Genomic DNA, 27,938 nt, shown 5'->3' on the forward strand with positions numbered 1-27,938 from the left:
CCTCATACACTGTTGGTGGAAATGTAAAGTAGTGCAGCTGTTATGGAAAACAGTATGGAGTTTCTTTTCTCCAAAAAACCAAAAATAGAACTACCATATGATCCAGCAATCCCACTGCTGGATATATATCCAAAAGAAAGGAAATCAGTATGTTGAAGAGATATCTGCACTCCTGTATTTATTGCAGCACTATTCACAATAGCCAAGTTACAGAATCAACCCATGTGTCCATCAATGAACGAATACATAAAGAAAATGGGGTATCTATACACAATGGAATATTATTCTGCTATAAAAAGAATGAATGAAATCCCATCATTTGCAGCAACATGGATGGAACTGGAAGTTGTTATGTTAAGTGAAGTAAGCTGGGCACAGAAAGGCATGTATTGCATGTTCTGACTTACATGTGGGAGCTAAAGGAAATGATCTCATGGAGGTAGTGAGTAGAATGGTGGTTACCACAGGCTGGGAAGGGTAGATGGGAGAAGGGAATGAAGAGAGGTTGGTTAATGGGTAAAAACATACAGTTAGATAGAATAAATAAGTTCTAGTACTTGATAGTACAGTGGAAAAATTATAGTTAATAATAACTTGTTGTATATTTCAAAATAGCTAGAAGGGAAAAACTGTAATATTCCCAATACACAAAAAAGATAAATGTTTGAGTGATGGATATCTCAGTTATCCTGATTTGATCATTACACATTGTATACATGTATCAAAATATTGCATATACCCTAAAACATGTACAACTATATCAATGACAAATACAACAAAGAAGAAAAAACATTGCGTATATTTTTTAAAGACCTTCTTGAAGGCACTGTCTATAGTTTCATGCTGTGAGGTGGCCAACTGGCTTGTCATCTTCCCTACCTTTGGAACAGGTATCCCAACAATTTTGCAGGTGAATGTGACTGGAGAGCCTTCTGTGACCCGGAAGTGCTTGAGTCTCTTGTCAAAGATGGGAGCAATACACTTGCCCGTGGGGATCTCATCATGTTGAATTTCATCATCTGATTCATCAACAGGAGTACGTTCCAAGCGAAACTCTATTTCATTCATCAGCCTCTGCTCAAAGCTTGAAATTTTGTACTCCTGTCAAAATGACAAACGTGTTTCAATTTCCATATGGCAAGGAAGAACATGTCCATCAGTACAATTGAGGAAGCCACTTTTTAAGATTCAGACGTTAGATTTATACCATGAAATCCAAATGAACCAGGTATGTTCCAGATCCAGTTTCTCACCATGGAGCACTAAAGGAAATGTCAGTGTCTCTCCTAAAATCCCACACGGCCTTAGTGCATCCTGATTTTCCACCTGAGCATGCAGCCCCAGGAGAATTCTGTAGGAAATGGAATGTAGATGGAATATAATTTTCAGGGCTACTATTAGTGTTCATTTCAATATGGAAAACTTCCTATAGCGTTATTTTGGCAAAGCCATTCTGAACTGCATTCTGATACATGCCTGCATCACCAGCTTCCTGTCTCTACTGGATTTTTCCATCTTCACACTTGAGGAAAACCTGTCTTGAAAAATATATCTCTACTGTAACAATACAAGAATGATAGAAAAAAAAAAAAAAAGAGGCCAGGCATGGTGGCTCACGCCTGTAATCCCAGCACTTTGGGAGGCTGAGGTAGGTGGATCACCTGAGGCCAGGAATTCAAGACCAGCCTGGCCAACACAGCAAAACTCTGTCTCTACTAAAAATACAAAAATTAGCTGGGTGTGGCGGTGCACACCTATAATCCCAGCTACTGGGGTGGCTGAGGTATGAGAATTGCTTGAACCTAGGAGGCAAATGTTGCAGTGAGCTGAGATCATGCCACTGCAATTCAGCCTGGGCAACAGAGCAAAACTCTCTGTCAAAGAAAAAGAAAAGAAAAAGAAAAAAAATATCTCTTAACCCCATGTCTGCTTTCACTGCATCTCTCTGCCCCCCTCACAACAAAACCATGTGAAATAATCCTCTAATGTTATGAGATTGTTTCATTGTCACCTATTCTCTTGCTAACCTACTTCAATTAGTCTTGTGTTCTTTTTCTTCCTCTGAGATTGCTACTGTCAGGGTCTCCAAATATGCCACATCTAATTGTCATTTATCCGTTCTTACCTTACTTGATCTAAGCAGCATTAGACACAGATGACTACTTTTTCCTTTTGAAACATTTCCTTCCGTGACACACCATACTGGTCTTTCCTTCTCTTTCTCTCACCGCACCAGTCTCCTGTGCTCCTCTGCTCTAGGTGAGCTCATCCAATCTCCTAGCTTCAGATACTTTCTGCTGATGACTCCCAAATCCATATCTCCAAGCCTGGTCTCTTTCCCAGAATTCCAGAGTCATATACTACTACTCTACATTATGGTGTCTAATGGGCATTTCAAACAGGATGGCTCAAACAGCACATGCTTGATTTCTGTCCCCAAGAGGTACTTGTAACCTGCTTTTCCTCATTTCAGGAAATGGCACCACTATTCACCACTTGATTGAGTGATTAAACCAATGTTTCTCACACTGTCTACCATGAAAATCAGGTTTTAAAAATTTCCAGGCTGCACTTTTGTAAAGTAAAATAAAAACAAATTACTAGCCAAATGAAAGAAATGCAAAATTATTGTATACTATATAAAACTTCCCTGTCAAATTTCTATGAAATTATCTGAATGGTTACTATTTTTTTTTTTTTTTGAGACGGAGTCTCCCCTCTGTTTTGTTGCCCAGGCTGGAGTGCAGTGGCTGGGATTACAGGCGCCCTCTGCCATGCCGAGCTAGCTTTTGTATTTCTAGTAGAGACAGGGTTTCACCATGTTGGCCAGGCTGATCTCGAACTCCTGACCTCAAGTGATCCACCCACCTCAGTCTCCCAAAGTGCTGGGATTACAGGCGTGAGTCACCATGCCCAGCCCTGAATGGTTACTCTTAATTTTTGTGCTAATCTCAAGGCGGAGAGGTGACATCTTGCAGGCTGGCACAGGTCCTCGGACCACACTTTGACAGCACTAAGTAAACCCTAAATCTAGGACTCGTCCTGGATTCCTCTTACTCCCTCTCCCTGCCATAGCCTGCCCATCAAACTTAAATGTCACCTCCCCAAAGCAGCCTCCCCAGATCCCTTCATCTAATGTAACTCCCCATTCTAATTCTCTACATAGCACTGGTTACTATCTAGTATTTTTCTTGTTTGTTTATTGATTGAATGATTGAATCTTCAAGTGTTAGAATGTTAGCTCCGCAAGAGCAGGGATCTTGTCTTCCTTCTCCCTATATTGACAGCACCTAGAAGAGTACCTGCACCATGGCAGGTGAGCGCTCAATAAGATCTGAAGAATGAGTGAATACATGAATCAAATAGAAGCAATCACTTTTTCTGACATTAACACATCTTTGAGGAATCTGGAGCCATGTGCTTGGGGTGAGAGTGAGACCTTTGGTTAAACTTATGACTCTAGTTAACCCTAATTTTATAATTTAGGGGAGCTCTATGGAGATGGTACTGGGATGCTCCTGAAGTGGAATTTGGAATCATGTGGCTGATATGCACCTGCCCCTAGTCAGCGGGAGAGTAACTGAGTTCAGGACTCATGCATTCTCAAGCTAAATCACATTAGTGATGTTCTCTAATTACTGCCTTATGCATTCAATATAATCATCTGAATTTGGATAGAATTTTAACTTTGGAACTACAGAAACCAAGTGTTTCTTGGTTTTAATTTACTGGAACCAATTTTAAATCTGCTCCTCTCTGCCTCGTCTCAAACTGGGTGAAAAAAAAGTAAGTACACAGTTCTTATAGGGTGGAAAAAGTGATTAACATCCAGTAAAGCTTATTAATTTTTAACGAGATCATTCAAATCAGTTAAAGTAAAAGATTGTTACTGGATTCTGAAACCAGATTTAGTTGAAATATATTAAGATTATTTTCTACATTATAGGAATATTTTTGGGAAAAGTTAACAATTAAAGCTTCCACTATCCACCTATTAGGTAGAACCATGTGAAACTGACATTTTTGTAGGTCACCAATTGTAGACTATCAGAAGTTTCATATGATTCAACCTAATTCTTCACAATGACTACATTTTCCAGAAATATATTAAATGGTCTCACAAGTTTGAAGTATTTTCTAGACTTGCCAGTTTAAAATTACACCAGGAAATTTTTTTTCTTTGTTGGATTGTATTCGTGATTCTAAATTGATATTACTTTTCTTTTTAATAAATTTGGGTTTATTTTCCAGGATGTTTAGAAGTAAACCAATAAATCATTTTATTCCCTTACCATGTGAGATAGGTGCTACATTTTATTATTTATTATTTTCAAATTACATTCAAAACGAATAATTCACATAGTTCTCACTCCACATGCAGATCCTAGACCCCAAACTTTTCATGAGGGTGGCTGTTCTCCATTTATTTCAGGCTCTGTGATCATTGGTGGAGAGGAGTGTGGACTGGGTGCCTGTGCTCATAAGGAGGAGTGCCTAGAGGTGCTGACTGAGCCTGTATCTGGCAGGGGGTGTTGGGAAGGGTATGCGGATGGCACCCACCCTGGAGGCCCCCACTAGGGAATTAGCTGGGGACTCTTGCTATGGGTAAATGATAAAGAAAATGTTATTGTTTTCTAAAAGCTAATCTGTGCTTTTCAGAGTTTTCTGTTCATTTTTCAGAAACAAAGACTAAAGCAAGCAGAAGTCCCAGGTTCTTTCTTTCTTTTTTTCTCTTTTCTTTTTTCCTTTCCTTTCCTTTCTTTTCTTTTCTTTTCTTTTCTTTTCGCTTCCTCCCTTCCTCCCTTCCTTCCCTCCTTCCCTCTTTCCCTCCCTCCCTCCTTCTTTCTGACGGGGTTTCACCATGTTGCCCAGGCTGGTCTTGAACTCCTGAGTTCAAGCAATCCACCTGCCCTGGCCTCCCAAAGTGTTGGGATTACAGGCTTGAGCACGCCCGGCCGGAAGTCCCAGTTTCCATCATCACCAAGTTATAGCCATCCACCCTTAAATGGTTAACAGGAATGGGGAGGCTGTGTGGCTTCAGATGTTTCCTTTTCACCCACCAGAGATTCTCCTCTTTCCTCTCTCGATGCTACAGATCCTGGTTCTCCACCTCCCATTTCCAGCCCCCACTTCTCAGCATACTCCCAGGACTGGTTAGTGCTGGCCAGCCAAGGACAGGGCACAGGCACCGAAAGTCAGAAGGGAAAGCTCCAAGGCTTCGTCTCCCAACCTGTCCCTTCCCTGACACTGGGGCTGCAGCTGTTTCCCCAGACCCAACCCTGGTGTTGTCTGCTGCCCGCCCTCATTCCATTCCTGTTTCCTCTGCTCCTGTCTCACTTCTATGTCCTGCCACAGTTCCTTAAAGAAATGCCTCAAAAAATACAAAAATTAGCTGGGCATGGTGGCGTGTGCCTGTAATTCCAGCTACTCGGGAGTCTGAGACAGGACAATCACTTGAACCCGGGAGGCAGAGGTTGTAGTGAGTCAAGATTGTGCCATTGCACTCCAGCCTGGGGGACAAGAGTGAAACTCCGTCTAAAAAAAAAAATGCCTCCAACAGTTAACACAGGATCTGGGTTTACTCTGGACTCCTCGGGTTTACTCTGGTAAATCTTATTTGGGTCATTCATGCATCCGATCCTTTTACCAATTCTCTACGAATGGCCCTTGTTCCTACGGGACTATGTGAAGAAAAGGGCATATCAAGGTGGATATCAGACTCTTTTTACTCTCATATAGTCTGTTTCCAGTTATTCCTGAAAACCTTTACAAAGGCTTTGCTTGCTTTGTATCAGGAGATTACGTATCTGAATCCAAATTACCAGGAACAAAAGAAAAACTTGATGGATGAAGAGAAACAAGAATACCAGTCCCTGAGGTCTGTAGAATAAAATAAAGGGAGTAACCAAGGAGCCAGCCCAAAATGGAGAAGTATTCTGAGGGATTTTCTTTTTTTTTCTTTTTGAGACAGGGTTCTCACTCTGTCACCCAGGCTGGAGTGCAATGACGTGATCACAGCTCACTGTAGCCTCAACTCCCTGGGTTCAAGCAGTCCTCCCATCTTGGCCTCCCAAGTAGCAGAGACCACAGGTATGCACCATCATGCCCAGCTAGTTTTTAATTTTTTTTCTAGGGATGAGGTCTCCCTATATTGCCCAGGCTGGTCTTGAACTGAGCTCAAGCAATCCTCCCACTTTGGCTTCCCAGAGTGTTGGGATTATAGGCCTAAGCCACTGTACCTGGCCTCTGGGGGTTTTCAATAGGCAAGAGGTCTTAACCTTCTATGGCTTCTTATCTTGTTTCATTATGTCCTCAAATTTCCAATCCATCCATACCACCTCTAGCCCCTATTCTAACAGAGTTCTTGCTACAAGCTAAAGAACCTTTTCTGCAGCTTCTATTGCCTGACTGGGGAGAACTGGTAAGTTCTTGGCTAACTACACTGTTAGAGTTATTACAGGGAAAGATGAATTCCTGAAATTCTATATTATGAACTATTTTTTTTTCCAAATAATTTTTTTTTTTTTTTGAGACAGGGTCTGGCTCTATTGCCCAGGCTGGAGTGCAGCAGTGTGATCTTGGCTCCTTGCAAACTTTGCCTCCTGGGCGCAAGCCATCTTCCCACCTCAGCCTCCCGAATAGCTGGGACAACAGGCACACAGCACCCCCACACCTAGCTAATTTTTGTATTTTTTGTAGATGGGGTTTCGCCATGTTGTCCAGGCTGGTCTTGAACTCCTAAGCTCAAGCAATCCGACCGCCTCAGCCTCCCAAAGTTCTGGGATTACAGGCGTGAGTCACCGTGCCTGGCCACAGAGAAATATTATTATACATGGTGGTAAGTTATGATTATACTTATACTTCAGAAATACAATGGGTTATATATAGCCTTTAAGCACCTGCCTGAGAATATAAATACCACATTGTCTCTATGTATTCCAAACAACCAATTTTAGGAACTTGATTTTAAGTTGGGGCCTGATTTTACAGAATTTAAATGCTTGAATTGATTTAGCCAGAGGAACTACAGAAGCAATATGATGAAAATATGTGCATTTTGTTTGACTATAAATGTGTATAGTAAATACACACTTGGCTATAAATTTATTATCTTAACCACTACTCCAAGTTGAGAGGTGATGAAAACAGAGAACTCAATGAGTTGTTTAAAATATACTATTAGAGACCGGGCGTGGTGGCTCATGCCTGTAATCCCAGCACTTTGGGTGGCTGAGGCAGGTGGATCACCTGAGGTCAGGAGTTTGGGACCAGCCAGGCCAATGGGGTGAAACCTCGTCTCTACTAAAAATACAAAAAAGTAGCCAGGCGTGGTGGCGAGTGCCTGTAGTCCCAGATACTCAGGAGGCTGAGGCATGAGAATCACTTGAACCCAGGAGGCACAGGTTGCAGTGAGCCGAGATCATGCCACTGCACTCCAGCCTGGGCGACAAAGTAAAACTCCATCTCAAAAAAAAAAAATGCCATATATATATATACATATAACATTAGTAACCAGGTAGTGAGGATACACTTGTAACTAGATTGTAATCAGAAGTTTCTACTGAGGCACCAAGATGGGCTAGATATCAGAAAACAAGTGGCTTTTGAGACACATTATTATTCAGAAATTTCAAAGCAGCTGCTTAAGGACAGCTTAGATGATTTCAACCTTTTACCTTCATCACAGACACAAGAGTCAGGAGGGAGAAGACCCAGCAAGAGGACTTTGGAGAGAGCCATTAATGTCTGTGAGATGCCTACCTCCACCCCTAACCCTGGGGTACTTGTTTCACCTCAAGTTTAGCGAGGGAGATTAAATGGACCCTCTTGGAGAGGGTCCAGGGTCCATTGGAGAGCTTGGAGAGCTTGCTATGCCTCCTACAGTTAGGAGGACACAGGGGTTTGCCATCTGCCCCCTGCCTGAGAAATCTAGAGTGAGGAGCAAGCTTGGCTGTTTGCTGATGGGCAAGTGGAAGGCTGCCTTGAGTGGCCTGCAGGCCTACAGTGTGTCAGGGCAGAGGGTGTGCTGTGGTTCCCATCATGCATCCGTAGGCCACAGACAAAACAAAGTCAATGTGGGATCAGCTTAGGTCCTTTCAGGATCAAGAAAGGAAAGAATCAGGAGCAGAAGTTAGGCCGGGCATGGTGGCTCACGCCTGTAATCCCAGCACTTTGGGAGGCTGAGGTAGGTGGATCACTTGAGGTCAAGAGTTCGAGACCAGCCTGGCCAACATGGTGAAACCCCGTCTCTATTACAAGTACAAAAGTTAGCCAGGCATGGTGGCGAGCACCTGTAGTCCCAGCTACTCAGGAGGCTGAGGCAGGAGAATCTTGAATCCAGGAGGCGGAGATTGCAGTGAGCTGAGATCATGCCACTGCAATTCAGCCTGGGCAACAGAGCAAGACTCCGCCTCAAAAAAAAAAATTAAAATTAAATGTAAAGGTATTTTCTGCACTGTTCGGCACAAATGTTTCACTATCAATCCACTGTCTGTAAATGTCCATTTTAAATGTCCAGTACTGGGTTTATGCCGTGTTCTCCATTTTCCCTTGCCTCATCTCCTTTGTGAGTAAAAACAGGAGTTTTTGTGTTAGCTGCTCATAGATGACGTCTACACTCAAAGGAAAGAATATTTTTTCTGTGTAAATCTGGGTGTTATAGAAATTAAATCAATGAGAAATGACCCATCCTCTCTAGACTAATGAATTGCATAGAATTAGAGTTGCTTTATGAAAGGAAATGAAAAGCTAAAAATATTTACTTCAGAAGAATATGCCACTTGAAAATATAACCATTTTTTTAAAAAAGATAATCCTCTTCAGGCTGATAAATTGACAACTTGAAACATTTGATTTCTGGGACACATCAGCAAAAAGTTTCTTCAAATTGGCAGTTCCTTCCAATTGGTGGAGACAGTTTTTCTGTTGCGAACCATAATGTAATGACGCATCCCAATTGGATACGGCACTGCTGAGGTATGGGCCATGATCCAACAGTCACTGCCTGAGCTCACCGCGGGCTTTCTCTACTCTGGGTCCTGAGCCTGGACTTCAGGGACAAATAATCAAACAGGATCAAGCCAGCTAGAAAACCTGCTCAAAGTGTTCCCAACAGATTCTGGGTATGATGTGCACTAAAAGAAAGCACTGTGTGTTAGAGAAAGTGTTCTCCTTTTCTTTCCAGAGACAGACAGAGTTTAGAGACAGAAGAAAGGATTCTTAGATAAACTTGGAGGTAGGCCGGGCACAGTGGCCCACACCTGTAATCCTAGCACTTTGGGAGGCCAAGGCGGGTGGATCGCTTGAGCTCAGGAGTTCAAGACCAGCCTGGGCAAAATGGTGAAACCCTGTCTCTACAAATAACACAAAAATTAGCCAGGAGTAGTGGCACGTGCCTGTAGTCCCATCTACTTGGAGGTCTCAGGTGGGAGAATTGCTTGAGCCTGGGAGCTGAAGGTTGCAGTGAGCAGAGAATGCACCACTGCATTCTGCACTCCAGCCTGGGTGACAGAAACTTGGAGGTTAACATACCTAGAAGATAATTTATTTTGCCATTTATCTAACATCACTTGTTGCCTTCAGTAGAAATAACTAGTTATCATAGCCTACCCTGTCTCTGCTGCCAAATTCTTAGTAAGTACCTATTATGTGCTAAACACTGTGATAGACAATGGGGATACAACATTCTGCAAAACAGACTCTACCTTCAAGGAGCTTGCCTACAAATACTTTTAATCCAATTTTGTACTTAAGAATAAAGAATTATTAAAAGATGCACAGATTTACTTTATACTTAAATGTTTGGTTAACACAAGAGTTTTGTTTAATTTCTGTGTGTTTTTAAAAGATTTCATCTTGGCGAAACCTCCTCTCTCTAAAAAAAAAAAACTACAAATAAGCAGGGTGTGGTGGCTTGCACCTGTAGACCCAGCCACTGGGGGTAGGGCTGAGGTGGGAGGATCATTTGAGCCCGAGAAGTCAAGGCTGCAATGAGTGGAGATCGCACCACTGCACTCCAGCCTGGGTGACAGAGTGATACCCTGTCTCAAAAAAATAAAAAAGTTTTCATCTTTTAAAATCAGCTAATTAAGTTGGATTGTTACCATAGTGGGTGGTATCCATAATGAGGTATAATCAGAATCTATATAGTCAAGTGAACTATTTTCCATAGTTTTGCAACAAATCCAAACTTTTCTACTTGGTTAACAGTTTTATTACCTTTTCTGAAACTAATGTAAATCCCATAGTCGTGGGTTGATTCAGCAATGTTCACTGAGCACCGACTCTGCACCATGCACAACAGGGATGCAGCAATGAACAAGACACTGCCCAGTCTGAGCCCCCAGGTTGCTCCTGACTGGTGCATTCTGTGTGGGTCCATGGCAGAGGATACAGAGACACTTCACTATCCCAGCAGCCAAGGTCCTGCAATGCCCAAAGTGGGCAGCAAAAAGCCAGTGGCCTTACAAAGTAGAATGTAAGGCCAATGTGAAATTCTTGTTAGAAAGGGAATGAATGGCATGACTATTCACGGCTCACAAAAGAGGATTGTCATAAAGAATTCGTGGTAAGAGATGAAAGAGGAAAGACTTAAATAGAAGAACTGACAGAATAGCTCAGAGAAGAAGGAGATTAGAGGAACAAAAGGCAGAACAAAAATTAGGAGGCACTTATTTTTTTTCCCTCTGTCACATAGGGCAGTATCTGGAAACTGCAGATAGTTTAAAAGAAACATTAATAATAATAATAAAAAGCGGGGGGTGTGAGAGGACCAAATAACGAGATGGGAAAGTTTCCAGAGAAATGAGGTCAAGGAGAAAAGTTGGAATAAGACATTAGCTGGGGGTAGAGGGGTGGGAAATGGAGATTAGAAATTAACACTCAATCAACATAGCTAGTCAACAAATATTTACTGGGTGCAGAACTTCATGCTAAGTCATGTATGAATTAAAATCATTTGTCATGAAAGCTCCATTATGCTTTGCGATCCTGGATTCTTTTTTTTTTTTTTTTTTGAGGCAGAGTCTCGCTCTGTCACCCAGACTGGAGCTCAGCGGCATGATCTCGGCTCACTGCAACCTCCACCTCCTGGGTTCAAGTGATTCTCCTGCTTCAGCCTCCCAAGTAGTTGGGACTACCGGCACCCACTGCCAAACCCATCTAATTTTTGTATGTTTAGTAGAGACGGGGTTTCACTGTTGGCCAGGCTGGTCTTGAATTCCTGACCTCAAGTGATCCGCCTGTCTCGGCCTCCCAAAGTGCTAGGATTACAGGCCCGAGCCACCACGCCCGGCCGTGATCCTGGATTCCTCTGACTTTTTAGATTCACCATTCTAACCTAAACCATTTAGGTTTTATTGATGTCCAGTCAAGATCCACTGGTGATGAATGGTACTCTTCAAAATAGGAAATGATGCAGCCTAAAAATCTAGAAATAAGGAAACCTTTCTCTTGGCTTATCCCCAACTCAAAGACATTTTGTTGTAAGTTTAGAAAGCTAAAAATTTTAATAAATATGAGCCTCTGAAAGGATGGCACCTTCTCATTTCAAAAGGTTCTAAGAATCTACAAATGTTACTTGCTGATTGTAAATACGTAAGATGAGTTAAAAGGCAAAGACTGAACTATCACAACAGAGAAACACAAAGTGGTACATACATCAAAGAAAACACATTTTAAAACATAATTTATAAACTTGAGTTCTGGGGAGAAAATTGTTTATAGTCAGTAATATTCATTGTTCAAGGACTTCTGATTTATTTTCATGCTCAGCACAATGTGTTAATGCTAGATCATGCAAGTGTTCTAGCACAGTGTATTCTTTATTTACTTAGAACTAAAATAGGGCAAGAGAACCCAGCTTTCTGGACCTAAAAGTTTTCAAAGCAAAACAAATGCATACTCTTCCAAAGGAATCATTTGCACCCCATTCCCACATGTGTAGGCTAATATGGGAATGAGAACACAGATTATTTTCATTCCTGTGACCCCGGACTGCAGGCCTAGACGACTATCAATACACAGGTGTCTCTTCATAATTTTTCTCTGCTTGTCTAGTGTTTTTACACTTTCCTAAGCTGACTTTCATCTTAACTTCACCAGCGTGGGTCACAGTATATTTTAGACAGTTCTTCATGATGTTTTTACTATCATTTCCGAAGGCAGCAATGGATTAAACAATATTATAATATGATCATCATTTTATTTCCCAAAACTTCCTCAGAGTCAACATCTGCCATCCAAATGCAAGCATTCCATCTCAGACAGCTCCCAGTTTCCCGAATTTCATTTATGCAGCTTGGATTTCATTATCCATGGCATGGAATGTAGTCTAAGATCAATTCTGTAATTAACCAACTGTAATAATTCTCAGAATAATAATTCTCAGGAGAATGACATATGTCACAAATATTCAGAGGAGAGTGTTGAGATGCTTTTAGAGACTTTCCTAGTTCCTGCGATTAGTCCAGAAGTTAATTCATGATGGAGGTTTAAGAGAGATTTCTACTGGGTTTATGGCATTCAACTTGTGGAATTTCACGTTTACATGTACACACATGTCAGGTAACTAAGAGAAAAACCCTTCTTTCCCCTGAGCTGGGCAATGGGGTATCCTGGATCTACCTACAGAGTAACTATAAAAGTAAAATCAAACAGCGTATGTGCGAGCTAGCATTGTTTTTACAAGGCTCTAATTGCTCTCTCTCCGAGTTGTAAAAGACATAGGCTGAATACAGCTATAATTACAATGACACTTAGAAGGATTAACAACCACAAGTGTGGTGACAGTATTATAGGAAAACAAATCTGCATTAGACAGAACAACATGTATAGAGCTTGAAGGTAACTGTTCTCATAAAACTGAAAACACTGCAGCGTTTCAGGGAAAGTGTGAGAGTATCCTGGAAACCATAGCTCTAGTTCTAGTTCCACTACTGAGCCTGTGCCTTAGTTTCTCTGTCTAGAAGATGGAAGAGAAGAATAGTAGCGTTGGCATTTGCCTCCCAGAAATAGATGAAATTTGGTGAAATAATCCATGAAAAGTATACTCAGTTATGGCAAGTTTAAATATTCTCCTTAATAATTTTAAGTGAATTTTTAAAAGATTTTAAGAAGCACATTTTCAAAAGAATCCACTCAGTATAAGTTGCTCAATATATAACACAATTGCAAATTACTATATATCCATGGCTCCACTGGAAGTAAGAGACAGAAATACTAAGGAAAACAGCATATGGTCTGGGAAATCGAGAGCTTTGTTTCTAGGAGTCCACAAATTCCACAATATTTGGCATACTGTACTGACTGAAATTTTGTAATATTTTTATCAGTTCCCATCTTGGGAAATAAACCAAGAGTTATATTATTAAAATGTAAACCTGCATTAAAAATAACCACTGGATTCTCAAAAGCAAAAATAAATGCCTCAAATAAGAAAACGTTCAGTCTATCTTTCTTTTGTTTGAATGATGCTCACAGGTAGCTTTCCTCTTTTTCCTTTGGTGTAAGCATCTACTAGAAAGCAAAGAGTTGTACAGGTTGAACAACAGGATGTTGCCTAATGGCTATTTCACATGATTCAACCTAATATAAGGATTGAGAGGTACCGGTGATCAAACTTTTAAGCACATTAGATTGAAGATTAGACAGCTTAGAACCCCAGAATTCCTTAAAGTCTAGGTCATAGGCTGGGTGTGGTGTCTTATGCCTGTAATCCCAGCACTTTGGAAGGCTGAGGCAGGAGGATTGCTTGAGCCCAGGAGTTTGAGACAAGGCTGGGCAACATGGCAAGACCCCTGTCTCCACAAAAAATTAAAAAATTAGCCGGGCCTGTAGTCTCAGCTACTTGGGAAGCTAAGGCAAGAGGAACACTTGAGCCCAGGAGGTCAAGGTTGCAGTGAACCGTGATTGTACCACTGCACCCCAGCCTGGGTGACAGATCAAGACCTGTCTCAAAAAAGTTTAGATTGTAAACTGAGGTGAGGATTGCTGGGATGCGCAATAGATTGTCTACTCTCTTCTTTAATATATCCTATTCTGGGTAAATACATGTAAACAAGTAAACAGTTAACTACTGGGAGAATTAAGAACCGCAGATCCACACAGGCAGGTTTCTCACATGACCTTGGTTAGTCTGTGCTCTACCATCTGAGCTGCAACATCAGCCTCACTGAGGTTACCTGAGTATCCGAGGACTGAATCAAGCAAAATTAAATTCCTTACAATAAAATTTCAATAAACCTTCTGAATCCAACAATCTTACCTGCTGGTTTGGTCTGACATCACTGAAAGTTATTTTTTTCCCCAAGTCTCGAATCACTGCGTTCTTAGTTTCACGAATGTTATCATCATTCACTGGTTGAGGACACTTTGTATTTTTCTTCACTAATCCCTGGGATGGCCTGTAAGATAAATCCACACCCGACACACCCATGAAAAGCACTGGCCAGGGTAAAAAGGCCTAGAAATCAGAGTGGTTGAAATGACAACCGGAAACCAGTGGTCATTAGGCACTTAGGGAATTAAGCCCTGTGCAGAGAATCGGTATTTGTAAAGGTCTTTTTGATACTTTAATTTAAAAAAAATTTTTTTGAGACAGAGTCTCACTCTGTCATCCAGGCTGGAGTGCAGTGGTGTGATCTCGGCTCACTGCAACCTCTGCCTGTTGGGTTCAATGATTCTCCTGCCTCAGCCTCCTGAGTAGCTGGGATTACAGGCATGCACCAACACACCCAGCTAATTTTTTGTGTTTCTCCTAGACACGGGGGTTTCACCATGTTGCCCAGGCTGCTGTCAAACACCAGAACTCAAGTGATCTGCCTTCCTCGGCCTCCCAAAGTGCTGGGATTACAGGCATGAGTTACCACACCTAGCCTGATATTTTAATTATTAATAATCATTCAAAGAAATCATCCCCTTTGTCCTGAAGTGTTCCACATCCATTCTGTGTCTAAGAGAATAAGATTATCTAGGAATCCACAAAATGAGAGCCCTGTTTCAGATCAAGCTATTCAATGCGCACATCACCTCTTAACTAGCATCTTACATCAAGAAACCTCAATGACACTTACATGGATGGTGCACTTCTAGGCAGCCCCATGGCATTTGTGGGTGGGATGGCAGGGAGAGAAGGCAGAACAGAGCTGAGGAAAGCCACTGGGTTCTGAATCCGGCTGGTAGGAGAGACAGGAGTTGGGGACACACAGCGGGGCTGAAACTGGTTTCCGCTGGGGATGGAAAATGTGAATGGTGGCGGTGTTGGTTCTGTTGGGCCTGGTGGGAGTGGCTCATTTTGGATGGAAAGCCCTCCTGGAGATTTGGTTTGCACAGAGGGGTGAGACACTAAGAGGCTTTCTTTGCTCACTGTCCTCTGAATAGTTTGAGGAGTGCTGCTCAAAGTGAACACCGGAGAGCTGGAAGGGGCCACGGTTGCTGCGGTGGTGTTCGTGGAGGGGAAGAAATACTTCGGCCGGGCCAAGCTGAACGTCTGTGATGAAGGAGCCTTCACCTGCTTACTGGATGTTGTCACCGCTGGGGGAGCAGTGGAGTTCAAAACAGTCATGTTGAAAGGAAACTCCTTAGGAGATGAAGGAGGTGGGTTTTGCAACTGGTGTTGTTCCAGTAAGACTTGGTTATGAAGCTGTTGTAACTGAGTGGAATCACTGTACACAAAACAAGGGTGGAGAGAGAGAAGGAAATGTGTTATTATTGGCCTCACCTTTCAAACAGTGTTCAGACAGACTGTTTATAACTTGATGATAGGCGGGGCATGGTGGCTCATGCCTGTAATCCCAGCACTTTGGGAGGTGGAGACAGGTGGATCACTTGAGTCCAGGAGTTTCAGACCAGCCTGGGCAACATGGTGAAACCCCATCTCTACAAAAAAAAAAAAAAAAAAAAATTGTATATACATATATATTAGCCAGACACGGTGGTGCACGCCTGTAGCCCCAGCTACTCAGGAGGCCGTGGTGGGAGGATTGCTTTAGCGATCCCAGGAGGATCCCAGGAAGATCACTTGAGATCCCAGGCTTGAGCCTGGAGGCGGAGATTGCAGTGAGTCCTGATCATGCCACCTCACTCCAGCCTCAGTGACAGAGTGAGACTCATCTCAATAAATAAATAAATAAATAAATAAATAAATAAATAAATAAATAAATAAAATAACTTGATGCTGATAAAGAACACACAACCAGAGTGGCAAGAAATCAGCTGGTCAATAATTGGTGAGTGTGTCTTTCCTTCTTTCCGTGGGCGTCCTTCACACTGTATTCTTTGTATTGCGACCTTGGAGTTGTGCAACAGAGTTTATAAATTGGAAAAGAGAAATAGAGACAATGTTTCTCTTGGAGGCAGTGCTCAAAGTTCTGATGACCAGAGGAAAGTATCCCAGCTTCAGAACAGAAGGCACGCCAGTGTGAGTTACTGAAAAGGGCTGAATTCTCCATGAGAACATGCTGTATTCTCCACTCTGCCTTGTTTTAGAGCCGACCTTAACAAAGAAGCCAGATGTGTCTCAGAGGGGTTTCTCATTCTCTCGCGATGACAAACCTTTATAGATAAGGTGACCACATGTCCCCATACATTCAGGAAGGTCCTGGTTTAACATCTTTTCCTGGCATCATTATTTTTGTTTTTGTTTTTGTTTTTCTGTTTTTTGAGACAGAGTCTCACTCTGTTGCCCAGGCTGGAGTGCAGTGGTGCCATCTTGGCTCACTGCAACCTCTGCCTCCTGGGTTCAAGCGATTCTTGTGCTTCAGCCTCCCAAGTAGCTGGGAACACAGGTGTCTGCCACCATGCCCGGCTAATTTTTGTATTTTTAGTAGAGACAGGGTTTCATCATTTTGGCCAGGCTGGTCTTGAACTCCTGACCTCAAATGATCTGCCCGTCTTGGCCTCCCAAACTGGTGGGATTACAGGCGCGAGCCACCGTGCCCGGCCCCGACATCATTATTAATAGAACTCACTTTCGCTCTCAGAAATGTCCTAATTTGAATGATGATTATATGCTCACCCTGATTATAAACCTTGCCTTAGACTTTTATTGTTCCTAAAAGGAGAAAGATCAAACTGGAAGCAGTTTCTCCATTTATAGAACCTGAGTCACAGAGGCATCACGTGATTTGCCTTAATGGTCCATTGAATTCAATGGTCTATTGAATTTCTCTTCACAAAAGAGTTATTTTTTAACAAACAAAGTGCAACAAAAATGTCTTAAAATCATATATGCATAAAGTCATTAAGGCTGTCAAACTTTGATGTTTAGGAGAATCTACTGTTGAATGAGTAACCACGGGAAGACCCATAGGTGAGATCACAGTGCTTCAGGACCATTAATTATATGTTCTTTATTCTATTTTTATTTATTTAATTATTTTAGGCAGAGTCTTACTCTGTCACCTAGGCTGGAGTACAGTGGCACAATCACGGCTCACTGTAGCCCCAACCTCCTGAGTTCAAGTGATCCTCCTTCCTTAGCCTCACAAGTAGCTGGGACCACAGGTGCGTGCCTCCACACCCAGCAATTGTTTGTATTTTTTGTAGAGTTGGGGGTCTTGTCTTGTTGCCCAGGCTAGTCTCAAACTCCTGAGCTCAAGCAATTTGCCCGCCTTGGCCTCCAAAAGTGCTAGAATTACAGGCATGCGCCTGGCTGGTTTTATATTCTTTGGAAATATGTGTTGCTTTTGGGACACAAAGACTCTGCATTATAAGGAATATAAAAGAAATTATTAAGGATTTTGAATTCTTAAGATAAAATGCCAGACAACAAACTTGAGATACTGTATCAAGTACTTTTGAAAGCAGTTTTGGCAACGACAATTTCTGGCAGTGTGTGCTGGAGCCAGTTCACTGGCTTTGAAGAACAGGTAGTGCACATCTCAACTACCCATTCGATGACTTTCTCTTAGTAGCTTGAAATTGGTGCAAATGCTAAAAATCAGGGCTTTCTCACCCCTGTCAGTCATTAAACATTTGCCAGTGCATCACTGACTTGGAAAACTAGTTCTGAGTAAATCTGCTATGGTTTTAGCAGTAGTCACTGTGCTGGTTGCACATTTGAATCACCTGGAGACTGTAAACGACAAATGAACCTTGCTGCTTTAGGCACCTGCTCAGAGTTAATTTACCTGGGATGGAATTCAGACAGAGTTATTATTATCTTTTCAAATGTAGGTCAGTCATTCTCAAACTACTGGGCCTCAGAATCCTCTGGAGGGCCTGTTAAAACACAGGTTTCTGGCCTCCATCCCCAGAGTTTCTCATTCGGCAGGTGTGGGGTGGGGCCTGGGAGTCTGCATTCCAACCAAGCTTCCAGGTGATGCTGATGCAGCGGGTCTGCCTACCACAAAGCCCCAGGTGATTCTCACAGTCATCCAGGACTGAGAACTGCTGCCCTAAAGAAACATTTGGCCCCAAAGCATAGGCTTTCCTAGTATATTCTGACTTTTGTCTGACATTATCTCACTTTTAAATGTTAATTATTGTGGTTTCCTGGGTATAGCGGGTGGGTGGTAGGGAGTGGGGAATAGTAGCAACTCTCAGGGTTATTTCTTTTTTCTTTCTTTCTTTTTTATTCTTTTTTTTTTTACAGAGTCTTGCTCTGTTACCCAGGCTGGAGTGCAGTGGCATGATCTCAGCTCACTGCAACCTCCGCCTCCTAGATTCAAACGATTCTCCTGCCTCAGCCTCCTAAGTAGCTGGGATGACAGGCATGCACCACCATGCCTGGCTAATTTTCGTATTTTTAGTAGAGACGGGGTTTCACCATGTTGGCCAGGGTAGTCTAGAACTCCTGACCTCAAGTGATCCACCTGCCTTGGCCTCCTAAAGTGCTGGGATTACAGGCGTGAGCCACTGTGCCCGGCTGGGGTTATTTCTCTAACTCTAGACCAGTGATTTCCAAACTGGCTGCACATTAAAATAATCTGTGGAGAGATTCTGATTCAATTGAGTTGGAGGGCATAAATGTTTTTTAAAAGCTCCATATTTTATTCTAGAGTGTAGCCAGGGTGAGGAATCACTGCTCTAGACAGCTTAATATTCAATCTGAAATTTCAAAGTCAGGCTTTGATGATACAAGGTTTAAAAATGACAGCTTCCCTTTCTGTAGCAATTTTAAGATCTACATTATCTCTATTTTCCATATGAATAGCAAATTGAAGGAACAAGCAGAAAATTGTATCCTTGAGAAGACTGAGTCAATATATTTTAATGCAAAGTTGTGAGGTTGAACTAATGAGGTTAAAACTAGTAAGAAAAGGTTGTAGGCATGTAGATTTACAAAGGGTGTGGTGTATGTGTATGTGGTGTGAATATATATATTCATATCTATACTAATGTAAACATATGCATATACACAAGAGAAAAGGAAGGCAAAGAATATTAAAGAATTATATAGTGCTGAGAACTATGTTTTTAGAGGGTGTCACTACATGATTTAGTAGAAAGACGTCTTATATTAATTGGAAGTCTCATGTGGCAGACACTGCTGTCTACTTAATTCCCCCCTTGTAAAAGAACCCGATTTTGTTCATGGTGGCAATATGTGCAGCTAAAGACTGTACTTCCAGCCTCCTTTGCAACTAGTGTCCCATCTGCCTAAATTCTGGCCAAAGAGGCAGAAGCAGATTTTGGTTGAAACCTCTAAGAAGTCTCCTTAGAAGGGATTCTAACATCAAGAGTGTGACTTTTGTCTGGGTGCGGTGGGTGGCTCACACCTGTAATCCCAGCACTTTGGGAGGCCAAGGTGGGTAGATCACAGGGTCAGGCGTTTGAGACCAGCCTTGCCAACATGGTGAAACTCCTTCTTTGCTAAAAATACAAAAATTACCCAGGCATGGTGGTGTGCACCTGTAATCACAGGTACTTGGGAGGCTGAGGCAGGAGAATTGCTTGAACCCGGGAGGCAGAGGTTGCAGTGAGCTGAGACCACGCCACTGCACTCCAGCCTGGGCGACAGAGCAAGACTCCATCTCGGAGAAAAAAAAAAAAGAATATGACTTCTGCCTATTGTCCCTTCTGACTGCCTGAACTGTAGATGTGGTGACTTGACCACCATCAGCCGTCTTGGACCATGAGGGGACCTGGAGAAGAAGCCAGTGTTTGGGATGGCAGAGCAGAAAGACAGAAGGAGACTGGATTCTTAATGACCATGGAACCCACATCACAGCCCCAGACTCCCTGTCTACTTTATGTGAGAGAAAATAAACCCTCAAGTATTTAAACCCTGTTAGTTTGGGTTGTCTGCAAAGTGAAGCTCAACTTAATCCTAACTGACGTACCTGAGGACTGAACTCTGACCTTTTTCCACGCTCAAATCCTATTCTAAGGGGCCTAGAGAGAGAAGTCACTTCTTTTTTTTTTTTTTTTTTTTAATTTGAGACGGAGTCTCATTCTGTTGCCCAGGCCGGAGTGCAGTGACGCGATCTTGGCTCACTGCAAGCTCCGCCTCCTGGGTTCACGCCATTCTCCTGCTTCAGCCTCCCAAGTAGCTGGGACTACAGGCGCCCGCAACAACACCTGGCTAATTTCTATTTTGTATTTTTTTTAGTAGAGACGGAGTTTCACCATGTTAACCAGGATGGTCTCGATCTCCTGAACTCGTAATCCGCCCGCCTTGGCCTCCCAAAGTGCTGGGATTACAGGCATGAGCCACCATGCCTGGCCGGAAAGTCACTTCTACAAGCCATAAAATCTCATGAAACAGGTCTTTTTTTTTTTTTTTTTTTTAAGAAATAATCTCATTCTGTCACCCAGGCTGGAGTGCAGTGGCGCGATCTTGGTTCACTGCAACCTCTGCGCCTGGGTTCAAGCAATTCTCCCACCTCAGCCTCCTGAGTAGCTGGGATTAAAGGCACGCACCACCACACCTGGCTAATTTGAAACAGGCCTTTTTGACCCCGTGTATGGTGGTTTTCTTTTTATCCCGACTCTGGCATGGCATCACATGACAAACAGCGGATTCCCTTATTTTAACTTGAACAATCCTTTCTACTGACTCCAAGTTTTCAGACAAAACTTAACTCTTTCAATTGCCAGCCATAGAATACCCAGCCCCACCTATGACTGGTAAGTCCCTGCTTTGAGATGTTCTGCCTTTTTGGGCCAAACCAATGTTTGTCTTCTTGTATTGATTTATGATTTTACCTGCAATTCTTGTCTTTCTGAAACGCATAAAACCAAACTGCAACCTGACTGCCTTGGGTGCACTTTCTCAGGACCTCTGCAGACTGTATTTCCCTGGGCCGCAGTCACTCATATTGACTTAGAATAAACCTCTTTAAATATTTTGGCAGAATTTTTTTTCCATCATCATATGTAACGGCCCCTAAAACTGTTACTGGGGGAGAGACAGTCCTACAAAGGAGGCAATTCCCCAGGAGGTTGTTTGGGGTTACCTGTTCCCTGTAACTCCCTTCTCTGAGAACTTCTCCCACCCAGTTTCTTCCAAACATAAATCCTCTAACAGTTGAGTGTACTGGGGAGGGGGCAGGAGGTCACCTGACCAGCCTGGACCAATTAGAATTGGGAGTTGAGGGGCTGAGACTGATTTAGTTAACAGTGGTACTTGACACAGATCATGATGTGGAATGGGGACATGGCCATGATGGGCCACTTATGAGTTGATGGGTCTTCAAAGAGAGAAGAATGGATCAGATAAGTAAAGAGGAAACAAGGAGATGCTCACGTAGACAGAGGGCGAACCAGCCGCGCAAGCTCCATCAGACAGAGGCTGGACTGACCTGTGATCCTGAGTGACAGGTGAAGAGGCCCAGCTCCCGCCTCTCTAGTTCTTCTCCTGCAGGGTTTGGTTGTGTTTGGTTTACCCATTTCTGCCTATATCCCTGCAATAATCTCTTCCCCTCTTTTTACTTTAAGTGGATTCCTGTTTCCTGTGACTGACAGGACTTTGAGGGGACTGACATTTCTGGATGTGACTTGCTTAGGGGCATGTTTCACAACATTGAATCTTATGTCCAGAATTTTGCCTTATATAGTGGTGAGCAGAATATAAAACTAAACACGAATGGCTTCTAGTGAACATCTCATGGTGATGAGCAACACACAGTGGGTGCACTGGGACTGTAGATTTTGATGTTGATATTTAAAGGTTTTTGTAATTAGAAACAATTTTTTATCATTTTGATGTGTGGATAAAACAGGAAATAATAGCAATATCATGCCCTGTATTTGCTTTGTTATGGATAGACATTTTAAACATTGCAACATGGCTTTCTAGAGAGTCAGGACAACAACCACAGTAGGCTCCTGAGTTGAGTCAGAAAATCATGACCACTTATTCATCCTATTATATTCATCCAGCAGCAGCTAGGAACTATCTAAAAAATACTAAATAGCTTTTCCATAATGACTACAGAAGCTTAAGTTGAAGCAGAAATGGGAAATATAAGGATGAAATTAGAGACTGTAAAGACGATTAGACACAAAAAAGTCTTTATAAGAGAAGCACAGAAGTACTTTACCTGGGGCCTCTAATGTCAGAATGTCAGACAAATGTTTCTGAATTAGTTTAAGTGCAACATTGCTTGGAGGTAGATTATTAATTAAGGATAATAGTGATAGTATGCTTCTATTGATGTAAGGATGTACATTTGGCAAAACATTTAATGTGTATTTTCTCATTTGGGAATTCCCCTTTTTGGTTCCATCTTTTTTTTTCCTGGACAAGTCTTGCTCTGTCACCCAGGCTGGGGTACAGTGGCACGATCACAGCTCACTGCAGCCTGAAAATCCTAGGCTCAAGTGATCCTCCTGCCTCTGTCTCCCACGTAGCTAGGACTATAGGTGTGCACCACCATGCCTGCTAATTTTTTTACTTTAAAATTTTTCTTTTAGAGACAGAGGTCTCACTATTTTTCCCAGGCTGGTCTCGAATTCCTGGGCTCAAGCGATCCTCCTGCCTCAGCCTCCCAAAGTGCTGGGATTACAGGTGTGAGCAACTGTGCCTAGCTGAGTTCCATTACTTTTAAGGAGATCAGATTCAAGAAAAGATCACAGAAGCTCCTGGTTATTCATCCTACTTTTTACTTACAGTTTGGGTTTGGCCAGAACTGGAGGGGGCTCTTTCACGGGGGAAGAAGGCTCTGGGGTTTTTGTTGCCTGTCCGTTGAACCTCTCCTGGAAAGAATTGGGCCTGGTCTGTCTGGTGGTCACCACACCAGCCTCGGAGGATGCTTCACTTCCTTTGTCATCTTCAGGCAGGTTGAAGTGCACACGAAGCCCAATCCTGGAGCTGGACCGGGGCTCATTGTGGTTCACCAGAACCCCCTCGAGTTTGGGTTTGGGGGGTTGTTCCACAGATGGAGGCTCTGAGTGGGGTGGGGAGGGCTGTGGCTCAATAGCTGCCAGGTTGGTGGTGGAGTTGGCTGAGTGAAGAGACCCGTTGTTGCTGAGGTCCTCATTTCCTGAAAGGACAATCACAGGACCTGAGCTGTCAGCCACTGTAAGCCTGAATTGGGGCATGTGCACAAATGGGAAAGTGTTCACACCAGATGAATGTATGAATGGGAAAGTGCTTGTCAAAAACAGATCATCATTGGGGCATTAAAGAATGGTAAGGATACAGGAAAAAATTAAATTAAAAATAAAAAACTAAATTTAAAATCTAAGTACCCTTTTGGAAAGAAATTTAGAAATTTATTGAGGAGATGTTCTCTTAGGAAATATAATGATGACAGCAGGTTAACTGGGGTGGTGGCTGTAAGCGCAATAAGAAGTTGAAAATTGGACACTGTTCAAGAACATTTTCCTCAATAATTCAAATCTTTTTAGAAGAGCCAAGCCAGCTTTGTATGAAAAACAGTAAGGAATGGTAACACAAAATCTGCATATTCACACTCAAAGTCATAGGCTAAACTGATCTAGCATTAAAGGGTCCTTACCTCTCACGTGCAGCTGTGCAATGCTTGACACTGTGCCGTATTTGTTGCTTGCAGTACATGTGAAGCACCCAGAATCTTCTGCAAACACCTCAGCAATGACCAAGGTGCAAATCTCCTCTATATGCCAGTGAAACAGAATGGTTACTGACTTCATTATGAAAACAGAATTATAGAATTTACTGGTATCAGATGATGATTCTACAAAGTCAATATAAAAAGCTGGCTATATTAATTCTTTGAAAACAACTGGTCAAAACAATTATTTGATTGAATTGACTGATTAGTAGGCAAAATGAGTCAAAGAATGTAGAAACAATAACTCCATGCAGACAGGCCAAGTACTGACAAGGGGATTTTTTTGTTTTTTTAGGTGGAGTCTTGCTCTGTTGCCCAGGCTGGAGCGCAGTGGCAAGATCTCGGCTCACTGCAACCTCCACCTCCCAGGTTCAAGCGATTCTCCTACCTCAGCCTCCCGAGTAGCTGGGACTACAGGCATGTGCCACAAAGCCCGGCTAATTTTTGTATTTTTAGTAGAGATGGGGTTTTGCCATGTTGGCAGACTGGTCTCAAACTCCTGACCTCAGGTGATCTGCCCGCCTTGGCCTCCCAGAGTCCTGGGATTACAGGCGTGAGCCCCCATGCCCGGCCTGACAAGGGGATTTTGTAAAAATATGGATTCTCAGATAATCTTCTATTTTTATGTCATCAGTACAGATGGCAAAAATAGAAATGAATAACAATAAACTTTTAAAAAATCACAAAAACAAATTAGGAGTCAAAGGAAAAGAAGTTTCTGTGAAATTAAAGGACTAATAAAACATTTTCTGAGCCTAGATCTCTCACCATTTCCTTGGGGAGCTTTTGCATTGAGATTATTTTAAACAAGGACCACAATTTAAAATTGGACAGCAAATAAATATTTTGCTTTACTAGTAGTAATGAGCTGATAGAGTAACTTGAAATTCTGTGTGAAAGAAGAGTGAAATGCATTTCTACTTTTGTATTACTGTGGTAATTCTTATGGATTACTCTGATGCACTGTGAACGATGATTCTCTGTGAATAACTACAGAGGTGATTCCCAGGTAGAACCACATGATTACAGTCCAAAATTATTAAAGTTAGATATTCCTTGACAGCTAATAAAGAGGAGGTATAAGACAGTAGCATAAACCTCCAGTTATCACTCCATTGAACTGACATTAAAAACAAAATTATTAAAAAATAGTTGCATTAGGAGAAACTTGGCAGGCATCTCAGTGCTTCATGATAATTGAATTGAATTAACTAGACTGTTTCTAGGAAATCTGGCCAGTGGGGCGTGGCAGGTAGTATTGAGTATTGCTATTTGAACATGTCCCCCAATGCTCATGTGCTGGAAACAATCCCCAATGCTTCAGTGTTGGGATGTGGAGCCTAAAGGGAGGTGTTTAGGTCATGATGCCTCTGCCCTAATAAATAGATACATGTTGTTATCTTGGGAGTGGGTTCGTCATGAAAGTAAGAGTGGCCCCCTCTCTCCCTCCCTTCTCTTGCGCACTTGCTCTCTTGCCCTTCTGCCTTCTGCCATGGAGTGGCACAGCATGAAGGCCCTCACCAGATGCAGGCCCCTTGATCTTGGGCTTTCCAGCCTCCAGAACTGTAAGAAATAAATCCCTGTTCTTTATTAAAAATCACCCAGTTTCAGGTATTCGGTTACAGCAGCACACAGTGGACCAAGGCAAGTACCTACTCAGTAACTCTTCATCCTCCGACCTCCTTGTTGATAGAACCCTGGCTTTGTCTACTCTACTTGGAGTGGTCATATGTTCTGAAGAAAGCTGGTTCCTCTCAGCCTCAGATGGTAAATCATGACTGGTCTAAGCCAGTCAGGCTAACTCTATTCTTGTTAAGTGGTAGTTGAGACACACAATTCCAGTCAGTGTGATATTGAAACCATAACCACAGGGTTGACAAGAATTGCATACTAGGTTCTGGACAGAAATATAGTTAAGCATTAATCAGGCTGCACTTTGACCCACTTCCTGTGTCACTAAAAGTCACATAGCACTAGATCCTGACCATTTGCATCCCCTTGTTCCTACAGATAGGATTTCTGACATTAGGATCATAAGACTGTTTAAGAATTGATTTGCATCCCCATTGTTGCTATAGACAGGATTTCTTTTATTTTTTATTTATTTATTTATTTTTGAGATGGAGTCTCGCTCTGTCACCCGGGCTGGAGTGCAGTGGCATGATCTTGGCTCACTGCAAGCTCTGCCTCCCTGGTTCACACCATTCTCTCACCTCAGCCTCCTGAGTAGCTGGAATTACAGGCGTCCGCCACCACGCCGGTCTACTTTTTTGTATTTTTTTAGTAGAGACGGGGTTTCACCGTGTTAGCCAGGATGGTCTCGATCTCCTGACCTCATGATCCACCCGCCTCGGCCTCCCAAAGTGCTGGGATTACAGGCGTGAGCCACCGCACCCAGCTGCTATAGACAGGATTTCTAACATTAGAATCATAAGGCTTCTATTTTTTTTGAGACAAGGTCTTGCTCTGTTGCCCAGGCTGGAGTGTAGAGGCATAATCTTGGCTCACTGCAACCTCCACCTCCAAGGCTTGAGTGATCCTCCCACCTGAGCCTCCCGAGTAGCTGGGACCACAGACATGCACCACCATGCTTGGCTAATTTTTGAGTTTTTGTAGAGGTGGGAGTCTCACTATATTGCCCAGGCTGGTCTTTAACTCGTGTGCTCAAGCAATCCTCCCACCAAAGTGTTGGGATCACAGGTGTCAGCCACTGTGCCCAGCCTCATAAGGCTTTTGTTTAAGGATCTCTTAAGACATTTTTTTCAGACCATGAATTCCAGCAACTAGTTTGAAGACCCCCACAGAGGATCGAGATCAGCATGAGAACCCGGCTTCTTCATCTCACTGTCCCATGACTTCACCCCGCACTTTTTAACCAACCAGTGATCTCCGCTCTTCAACCCACTCCAAAACCCTTAAAAACCCTATCCTGGCTAATTTTTGTAAATTTAGTAGAGATGGGGTTGTATGTATGTTGGCCAGGCTGGTCTTGAATTCCCAACCTCAGGTGATCCACCCGCCCCAGCCTCCCAAAGTGCTGAGATTACAGGCGTGAACCACCATGCCCGGCCTGAAGAGAGAATTATAATAATGAGATCACAAACCAGCTTTCTGTCACAGGGTTGCAAATATAATCTGATTTTTCCAGGTGGTCACAGAGAGGGCATTCAGATGTTTATGCCCTGTTTTGTGAGTGACTTGTATTTTCTAACTTCGCCTACTGTCACTTTTATCTCATCGTAGTATCCTCCCAACCAAATCTAATAACATCACAGATATTTTATTGAATCTCTGCAAGCTTCAAAATCTGATGTTGCATAAGTTTTGAGATACCTAGGCTATGGAAATGAAATTGACCTAGCATTATAAAAATTGCTTTGCCTAGTTTTGAGAGGGATCAAATGGCGGCCATTTATGGAGGAAAAATATTCCTAAGAAACACTTCTCAATAACCAAGAACCAGCTGCATTCATGTGAGGTATTAAATATATATTCCAGATTTGCACATGCACCCCTCCTTTCCTCCTACAATAAAGCTATAGTTCATTTGGATGGTTTTTTTTTTTCTTTTTTTTTGAGACAGATTCTTGTTCTGTCGCCCAGGCTGGACTGTAGTGTCACGATCTCGGCTCACTGCAACCTCCACCTCCCAGGCTCAAGTGATTCTCCTGCCTCAGCCTCCCAGGTAGCTGGGATTACAGACGTGCGCCACTATGCCTGGCTAATTTTTGTATTTTTAGTAGAGATGGGGTTTCATTTTGTCATGTTGGCCAGGCTGGTCTTGAACTTCTGATCTCAAGTAATCCGCCCGCCTTGGCCTCCCAAAGTGTTGGAATTACAGGCATGAGCCACTGCACCCGGCCCATTTGGATCTTTTTTTCCTAAAACTTTATTTTTCACTTTTTATTCATCTCAGTGTAACTTCATTATGTATTCTTGTATATATCAAATCACTCATAT

The 27,938-nt window shown here is 42.6% G+C and overlaps 1 protein-coding gene across 3 annotated transcripts in view; it reads right to left on the minus strand.

Annotated features, from left to right (window-relative positions):
* Positions 1-27,938, minus strand: part of MYPN (myopalladin) — a 101,924-nt gene that overhangs the window by 21,982 nt on the left and 52,004 nt on the right. For all 3 annotated transcript variants that reach the window (XM_004049489.4, XM_063710051.1, XM_063710052.1), the window contains 5 exons: positions 23,904-24,020; positions 23,054-23,426; positions 15,072-15,662; positions 14,264-14,402; positions 880-1,101 (listed from right to left, as the gene is read on the minus strand). In XM_004049489.4, the coding sequence (XP_004049537.1) occupies positions 880-1,101; positions 14,264-14,402; positions 15,072-15,662; positions 23,054-23,426; positions 23,904-24,020 (1,442 nt within the window). The remainder of the gene's footprint in view (positions 1-879; positions 1,102-14,263; positions 14,403-15,071; positions 15,663-23,053; positions 23,427-23,903; positions 24,021-27,938) is intronic.

Source organism: Gorilla gorilla, chromosome 8 (genome assembly GCF_029281585.2).
Source record: "Gorilla gorilla gorilla isolate KB3781 chromosome 8, NHGRI_mGorGor1-v2.1_pri, whole genome shotgun sequence".
Classification (NCBI taxonomy): domain Eukaryota; kingdom Metazoa; phylum Chordata; class Mammalia; order Primates; family Hominidae; genus Gorilla; species Gorilla gorilla.